The 9,291-nt window shown below is 38.8% G+C and overlaps 1 protein-coding gene across 4 annotated transcripts in view; it reads left to right on the top strand.

Annotated features, from left to right (window-relative positions):
• Positions 1-374: 374 nt before the first annotated feature.
• The window catches only part of MYBL1 (MYB proto-oncogene like 1), a 55,765-nt gene continuing 46,848 nt past the window's right edge, over positions 375-9,291 (top strand). For 2 of the 4 annotated variants that reach the window (XM_036742231.1, XM_036742233.1), the window contains exon 1: positions 766-888. In XM_036742231.1, the coding sequence (XP_036598126.1) occupies positions 869-888 (20 nt within the window). In that variant the 5' untranslated portion in view covers positions 766-868. Of the gene's footprint in view, positions 889-9,291 lie in introns of all 4 variants that reach the window. The other 2 variants (XM_036742229.1, XM_036742232.1) reach the window with 2 other exon arrangements.

Here is a 9,291-nt window from a genome sequence, read left to right as displayed (position 1 = left end):
CGGCTTCCGCACTCCCCCGCCCCCAGGAAAACGCCGGGAACTCACTTTCCCAGCTCGCCGTGCGCGTCCGTGCCCCCGTGCTCCGTCCCCCTGGGGGAGCCGAGCTCCCCTACTTCTCGTCCCTCTCGCTCTCGGTCTTCCGGACCGAGCCCGAACGGCACAGGCGCTCATTTCTCCTCAGGGCCGGGCGCCCCCTTCCGTGTCCCCTGGGTCTCCTCACCCCGCAGCCTTTTCTCCTCAGATAGTCTTAATCCTCGCCTTGTCCAGTCTTGGCCCCGAGGTCTTTCCCCCCGCCCCCCTCCTTGCGCGCGCTCTCCCCGCCCCACCTCTTCCCCCACCCCGCTCGCGTGCGGCCGTCCCAGCCAATGAGGTTCGGGGCCGCGTGCGCAGATTCAAACGGCGGCTCTAGAGGGAGGCTGGGCGCGAGATTCGGCTGTGCGGACAAAACCCGCTGCAGGAGGCTGCTCGCCCCGCACAGCTGCTGGCCGCGGGCAGGGCGGGGTGACGGGCGGGCAGGGCGCCGGACCTGACCTAGAGCAGGCATAGACCGGGGCGGGGGAGGCGGAGAGAAGCGACGCTCTGCCGTGACATGTCTTTGGCATCCCTCATCGGGACCGGCAGGAGTTAGACGCGGGACCCGGGAGCCCCAGGGTGCGAGGCGGGGAGGTCACAGTCCATCCCCCTCGGACCCCGCCCGCCGACCCCGGCAGGACTCACCCCATCGCCCTCCGTCCGGGGAGGGGGGTGGTGCGGTGAGGAGGGAACGAAGGCAGGAGAGGGTGGGAGAGGAGGAGCCCGTTCTCGTCTGAGGCTGGAGGAGGCACAACCGCATCCCCTGCCCAGCCCGTGCCTATGCGGTACTTGAAGGATGGCGAAGAGGTCGCGCAGGTGGGTGACTTCCTTCCCCTTTGCCCGCCTCCTTGGGCACTGCCTCACCTCCCCGCTTGTGGGGGCTCCGCCGCCCCACATTCCCTACCCCCCGGCGGCCGTGACCCGTTCTCTAGCCCCGCGTCCCGCTTCCTTCCCACGCCCGCCTCTGGCTGCGACTCAGATCTGTGGGGGACTGGGGCGGGGGCGGGGAGGGAGACCCCGTCATTAGTACTGAAAAAGTGAAAATGACCTTGGCCACTCTCCCCCGGCTGCCCTGGCAGCCCGGTCCCGATGTACACCCCCCCCCCCCCCCCCCCTCCGAGTTAAACTTCTCCAGCCCCATCCTCAGGGGCTCGGGCAGCTGTCAGAACATTTACCCGGCCAGGGGCTTCTCCGCTTCGGTTCAGAAAATACTCCAGGAGGTGAAAAGAGGGCGGAGTTTCTTTAATTCTGCTAGGACAACCGGAATATGAATCAAGGTGCTGTTAAAAAAAAAATTTGGTTACAGCCTCAAGTGGTTGTATGATGAATCTTTACTTCAGAAAAATGCCACATCAGCATATTTTACTGTCTCCAGAGTGGAAAGCGTGGCCTCACTTAATGAATTTAATTGCATGACTGATTGAACCCTCTGTCACTATGAGACAGATGTTCTGACGGGCTTACGATGGCACTTTCCCCTGAACTTTCTCATTTGAAGGTTATAGAAAACCTTAGGCTCCTTGTTTTGAGGGTATGATTTCTTGCCTAGGGGTCTGAGAGGTTATTTGCCGCCAGTTCCAGAAGAGCCCAGAGGAATTTGAGAGGCTGCAAGGTGTGATGGTCAGTTGGTCAACACTGTTGCAGCAGAACCTTTGCGATCTTGGGCAAGTCACTTAACTTCTCTGTGCCTCAGTTTCCTCATCTATAAAGGGGTTAGACTAGATAATCTTAAAAGTCTTCTATCTTTAGATGCTATAGTTTGTGTAATTACTAGTATAGTCTGTTCTTTTGTCATCCTCCTTAGCTTCCTCTGTAAAGAAATCTCACTAAACTTGTCACTGTACTCAAACTGCTGGCAGTATCAAAGTAAAAACAATGTTTCTGATACAGTTAATACTTGAATGAAGTATGTCTTTTACTACCTAGGTGTTAAACATATATGAAGCACACATTTTTGTTATGGAAGGACGCATAACAGGATGAATCATTAAAGCAAAAGACAAGACTGGTTACTAAAGCCCTTATTCTTTAAAGTTATGAAAGTGTCCCTAAACTGTGTACAATTAATAAGAAAAAAAATTAAATCTTTCTAATTGGTATTATTTAATAAACCTGAAAAAGGAGTTTTAGATTGTTTTTTGAAGATCTGAATGTCTTTTTATTTTTTCAGCCATATTACAACTTCATACTTGCCCTGAGAATCATGTTCTCTCATTTAATATTTGTATTTACTTTTTGGGCCCATTAAAAACACAGTTTGGGAAAAATCACACATTATATTACTTGTAACTTATGCAAAAATAATAAAATATAATTTATTAAGCTCCTATTTCACAGAATCAAAGTTGGAAAGGACAGCAGACACCATCTAGTCCAGCCAATGGCTCCACAAGAATCTCCTCTACATCATATACTTATTCATGGTGGTGTGTGACTAGGATACAGGAAAAATCATTGATAACCTTACACACAGAATACAGATAGGGACAAATTTGAAAACCAGAAACTACTTTTAAATGCCTCCAAAACATCAAACACATAGGCAGAATTAGCAGTAATAGAGTCTTTAGAGTTTGGGGACCCTGAAGCAAACCTTGATTGAATCTGTAGAAAATACATTTCTTTATAACAATGGTAATCTAATGAATAAAATGAGTAGACTTATCCTTCTCTTTTTATCAGTTATAGAACAGATAAGCTCAAATTTCTGTTATCTGGCTTTCCCATCTGTCACTTTTGACATTAATCTTTTTAAAAATTTTTTTCTTTTTTCTCAAACTCCCATTAGCCATTTATAAATGAAAAAGTTTATTGAAGGACTTTATTCTCTGGTTTTCAAGCATCTAGCAAAAATACCAACGTCAACTTTCTGTAACTATCTCATAGTTTGGAATATTTTCTCTTTGTAGTATATAAAGTATTACTATAAAGATAACTATCTTGTCTCCACTTGTTTCTTTTCTTGTGTTGATTAGATTGTCTATAAAATCAATCATGTTGATGACTTCAATTTCTTACTAGCTATTAGATAAATTAAAATAGAAATTATAGTTGGAGGCTGCTGAGAATAAATTGATAGAAAATAACAGGAGGAGTTATAAATCTTTTATAATAATTAAATTTAAGTTTAAAAAAAAACCTATTCCTCCTGGGGAGGGGGAAGGAGAATGGAATGCAAGGATGATTGCATAAGATGATGTTTTTCTCAGGCCTCTATATTGTAATATGGTGCTTTGGACCAGAAATATTTAAAGCAAAATTATTTTTCTTGTGTATGTAAATATAACTTATTTAGCTTAGAAGTTAATATAGTATAAGGTAAAAAGGGGAAGTATGCCCTTGTTCATCACCCGTAGGAAGTATTTAATGTCTATAATGATAGATGGTACAGCAGATTATTTCCTTCCTTTCTGCTATAATTGGAATTTTTTTTAGATAATCATTACATGTAGCACATCTCCCAGAGGGCATTCTGTAATTAACAGTTGAAATATATTTACTGCATAATAATTTTGCATAAGATCATATCCATGAATCCTGTGTGACATTGCTTCTATGCAACTTGGGGAAAAAACCAAATTAAATGAAGACCTTGTGTTACCTCAGGTGTGGCATAGAGAAGGTGCTTTTGATCTGAATATCTGATGAACATGAGAACACACATTAAATTTACCAAGCATCAGGAAATATATATCTTTGTGTTATCTTTTTCTTTCAATTATCTTTTCAATGATCTTATTCTTTCAAAGTGAATTGATAAATTAGGTAGAATTACAAGCTAAAACATCTAATGTACCATAAAAGGTCATTCAGTTCTTAAACTTTTGTAAATGTGTAAAATTTTAAAAACTAGACCTGCATATAACTTTAGAAAACCCAATAGTTTAAAAGATAGAAAACTTTTCTACTAGCAACATGGATTGAGTCACACACTTGAAATTTCTCATAAATGAAATCACTATTGGTCATAAGGCAATAGCAGATCTTCAGTGGGGAGGAGTAATATGGGAGGAGAAAGAGAGAAATTCTTAGTATAGCATTTCCAGTTAAGGTTAGTAGTTTTGTTTGGTTTTCGGTCTGACCTGCAGTTTCATTCATTGAACTTCTGTAAGGTAACACTCTACTAATGTAGGTCTGCAAGTGTTCTGCAGCTTAGTCTTAAGAGAGTTGATTAGGGTACTGAGAGACTTGCCCGGTCTCACAGGCAGTATGTGTCAGAAGTGAAACATGAACCCAGTTCTTTGTGATCCATAGGCTGGCTTTCAGTGCACTATATATACAACTCTGCACTTAGAGAAAGGGTGAATGGGTTTTGGTCTTGGTTTTGCCTCTATCTGGCTTTCCAGCCTTGGAGAAGTCATCTGACATGCTAAGGTGTATGTTTTGCTCCTCAGTAAAATGAGAGGATTGACTTGGATGATGTGTAAGGCCCTGTATAATCTATTCTTGAAGATTTCTGAATTATCTTTCCTCATTAACATACATACACACATGCCTCTCATTGGTAAGGTTTATTTTTTAGTATTTTATTAGAAATTTAACTTTGAAGATCAATTTAACTCACATATTTAAACTTTAACTAATTTAAGGTATAAAATATCAGTTTTTATTCATTCCTAAATTCTTATTAGGATTTTGTTGACTCATCTATTCATTCTTATTCACTTTTGTATTATAGTTAATATATATTTTGTTCTTCTGAATCTACTCCCCACCCCCATCCTTTACTTTTATTTCATAAAGATCTTTTTATATTTTTTTGCATTCGTCCCGTTTGTTGGCTTTAATTGCATTTTGGCCTTCCAGCTTATGAATGTGCCACAGTTTATTCTACCATTTGCTTGTTCTATATTTAGACTTTTAACAGTTCTTTGCAACTGCACATAATGCTGCTATGAAAATCTTTAGACAGTTATCTCTTTTCCTTGGTGCTTTCAGGGTATATTCCCAGGACTTGAATTATTTGTTCAAACAGTAAGGTTTAGTTTTTATATGGTTAGTTAGAACCTCTTTCATTATCTACTTTGCTTCTATTTAGTCAAAAGAATCACTTAAAAATATGTGAAGACAAGTCTTTTGCTACACATTGGTGCTTGGATGACAACTCTAATTTGAGAGTAAGCAATTCATGTATGCAATACAACATATTGGCCACAGGGTGGCCTAATTTCACTTTAGTAAGTGAACCTAGTCAACTTCATAATGTAAAATCACAACTTTCGTGCTTGAAGCAGTGTATTACTAACCAAAAAGGATTTAGACATTTTATGGGGCATTTTATTCAAGATATGATTAAGTTAAAGTAATCTTGCTTCAAAATCTCCAGAAAATGAGAGTTATATCCATACTTTTAAATCACAAGTTGTTTATTTTCATTAGGAAAGGAAATAACCATAGTTCCCCTAATTCTCCATGAAGTATTTGGCTACCTAGCTGCACTTTCTAAAGAATGATAGCTGGTATCACTTAAAGATAGAATTTGCTTATTCATTGTTTTACATGCAGAGGCATAATTACTATGTTTACCATTTTATTACTATTATATTTACTGTTGCTATACTATAATCTCATGTTAAAATTATACTTAACTATGTTCATTAATCAATAAGCATTTATTAATCAATACTATATTCATTCTTCTTTGATAATAACCCTATTAAGTTTTACTCATGATTCCATTGTCAGATTAGTTAACTACAAAACTAGTATTTTTTAATAAGTCTTCCCCATCCCTCTCCCCACCTCCCCAATTCCTCTAAATAATTGTAGCCTTGAGAACTAAATTCTGAATTGGAAATTAATGGACTGAGTTCAAGTTTAATTTCTCCTTTTATGACTCTAGAGAAATGATTTTATTTTTCTGCTATGCTCTTCCTGCCCCCTTTCCCTTGTTTTTGGTTAGTCATTTGTTCTAGCTTAACATCTACCCCATATGGTAATTGAGTTTGTTTAGGAATAAAATATTGGCTAGGTAGAGTGCTAACTACTAAATGTAACGTGTATATGGCATTTTAATAGGCAGAAAAATAGTAGATTTGATTTGACATGGTCTTTGCTTTAGTATGGTAATCTTAAAAGTCTAAAAATTTTTTATAGTCTTTACTTCTATTATTATCTGAGTTGTCCTTAAGCTTCTCTTTGGATTCTGCTCATTCATATTATGCCTGTATCTCTCAATCTCAAGGTATCACAGGATCATAAATTTAGATCCATGCATTGTACAAATGTGGAAATTGAGATCCAGAGAGGATAAGTGACTTTCAAGGTCACACAGACAGAGCTGAGATTCAAAGCCAGGCCCTCACTGTACCATGCTGCCTCCCATATTGTCCATAAAGATAGAATGAGAAATTTTGTCAAGACTTTACTGAAATCCAGGAAGGAAGTAAAAAGAGAAAGTTATGTCTGTGTCATTTCCTTGATCTCTATCTAGTAATCTTAAAGGAAAAAAAGATAATAATAGCCTGGAATGAACTGTTCTTGGTGAAGCCATGATGGCTCTTGGTGAACACCATTTTATTTTTAAAATGCTTACAAACCATAACTTTAATAACATGTTCTAGAATTTTGTCAGGATTCTAGGCCAAGGTTTATAGTTTTCAGATTCAAAACCTCCCCCGCCAATTTTTTTAAAGTCATTACAAGGGAGCAAAGATGATGACTTGGATCACTATCATGGGGACCAGAAGAATGATGGTGATTGATAGAGATAGATAGATCAGAAAAGGTAGAGGCTTTGTGAGGAAATACTGGTTTCAGTTTGATATTGTTGAATCTAGGTAGAGATGTCTTCTGGTCTGGACCTCCATGAAACATCAGGGCCAGTGATAAAGATTCCTTAGTTCTCACTGATTTATTGATGATTTAGGTGACCCATACATGGTATGTTTATCAAGTTTTCACAGAACACGAGAAAGCTAATACTATAAGACAAACAGGATGCCAAATGGTTCTTTTTAAAAGAAAATTTTTATTGATACATTTTGTTTCAAAACTACATACAAACCCCTGTTGTACTCCTATTTGATTCCTTTACAACATACCATCTTCCCCTCAAATACTTGTTGACTCTGAAACCCAAAATGAACTTTGGTGCTAGTTCCATGAAACTTTTCCCTGATTCTTTCAACAGTGTTATCTCCACAATTTTGCTTGTACTGAATTTGTTTTTGTATATGTTTATACTAGGGTTCTCAATTTTTTTGTGTGTCATGGAATTGTGGTGGTAGTTGTCCATTTGTGTCCAACTCTTTGTGACCCTGTGGGCCATACCATCCATGGGGTTTTATTGGCAAAGATACCAACAATTGTCTAGCCACTTCTTTGATAAATCCACATTCATCCCTTTCCAAAATTACAAGAGAAAAATCCTTTCATTCTTTTAACTTTTTAATAGTGTGGCTTTTTCATATTTTGTTCTTTTATCCATTTAAAATTTATTATGTCATGTGGTTTAAGATGATAATCTAAATCTGTTTTCTGCCATATTACTCTTATGTTCTACTAGCTGGGGTTGTTCCACATAGAATCCTTTTTCTTCGTACTTTATGTTCTTGGATTTATCAAAGACTAGATGGCTGTAACATTTCCTTTTAAGTCTTGTTTATCTCATTGGCTACTAGACAGTTAAAAAAAATTTTTTTTATTCACTACACGATAGTTTCAATAAACTGTTTTGAAGTCTGATGTTGCCAAACCCTCTTTCAAAGAAGTTCTGACAGGCTGTATAGTGATGGACCAAATCTAATAGGAAATTTAATAAAAATTTGCAGCTGATAAAATATTGGTACATGGCTAGACAATAGTTCATATAGGAATAAAATTTGGGGCTGTAGTGAGATAGAGAATTATTAAAGAACAAAGCCTTGGGTTTTCCCTGCATTACATGGTAGATATCTGGATTTTTTTTCCCCAGTTGACAATAGCCATTACCCAAAAATGGATCTAAATTGTGTGGCTTGCCAAAGTAACAATTTGTATATTTTTATTGAATGGTAAGCATGATAATTCTTAGAAATTATATGTGAGGATGGCTTAGTCGTTTTTGCTAGGTATTGCTTATAGGGAGGGCGTGAAGCAGAATGCAGTAATGCTTTCTAATGCTTTCTATCTTTCATAGAGAACAAATAAGCATTATGAGTAGGCTGATGGGTGAAACTCTGAACATTTGGTCTGTCGAAATACAAAATCATGGAAATGTTAAGGCTAGGAATGTAGGGTTTGTCTCAGAGGGCTCTAGCAGCAGTGCTTCTGCTCCGTTTTATCAGTCTCGTAAGATTATATCTCAGTAGTATTGATAGTACTATACTCTGAAATCGAAAAGGAGTTGGCTGTGTAGTTGAAGACTAGAGTTTGATTCCTACTATGTATATGGACCTTTGGCAAGTCACCAACTTCTCTCGATTCTCTCTGGTGCCTCTCAAATGGGAGAGGAGCTGTAGCAATCTCGTCAAATCAAGTCATTAAGAATTTGTTAAGCACTTAGTAGTTCTAGGCACTAAGTACTAGGCTAAGCACAGGGCATACAAATAATATGTAGCCCTTGCCCTCAAGGAGCTTACATTCTAAAAGGGAAAGATTACACAAAAAAGGAAGCTGAAGGGATGGGAAGGAAGGGTAAGGGATGAAGAAAGTTATCTTCTAAGGTATGCTCCTATCTGAGCATAGTGGAGAAAAAAGCCTGGAGAAGGATGAAGGAGTGCTCTAAGGTCTCTGCCAGCTCTAAATTTCTGACTCTGTGATTTCAATTTTACAATTTGGCATTTCAGACCAAATATTGTATAATATTATTGTATTATTATGTTGTATATTCAGACCGAGTGATGTGTTACGTCATATTATTGTAAAGTGAAAAAAGCATGCTTCAGTATGCATTTAGTTCATCAGTTTCCTCTGGAGGTGGATAGCAGCTTTTATCATGGGTCCTTTGGAATTGTCTTAGATCATTATATTGATTAGAGTAACTAAGTCTTTCACATTGGTCATTGTTACAATATTGTTGTTACTGTGTACAGTGTTCTCCTAGTTGTGCTCACTTCACTTTGAATCAGCTCATTTAAGTCTTCCCATGTTTTTCTGAAACCATCCCACTTGTCATTTCTTATAGCACAATATTGTATTCCATCACAGTGATACTCTATAACTTGTTCAGCCATTCCCCAATTGATGAGTATCCCCTCAATTTCCAGTTTCTTGTCACCACCAAAATAGCTGCTATAT

Source organism: Trichosurus vulpecula, chromosome 1, assembly GCF_011100635.1.
Source record: "Trichosurus vulpecula isolate mTriVul1 chromosome 1, mTriVul1.pri, whole genome shotgun sequence".
Taxonomy (NCBI): domain Eukaryota; kingdom Metazoa; phylum Chordata; class Mammalia; order Diprotodontia; family Phalangeridae; genus Trichosurus; species Trichosurus vulpecula.
Note: the sequence above shows the minus strand (reverse complement) of the source record. Positions and strands in the feature narration are given on the sequence as shown.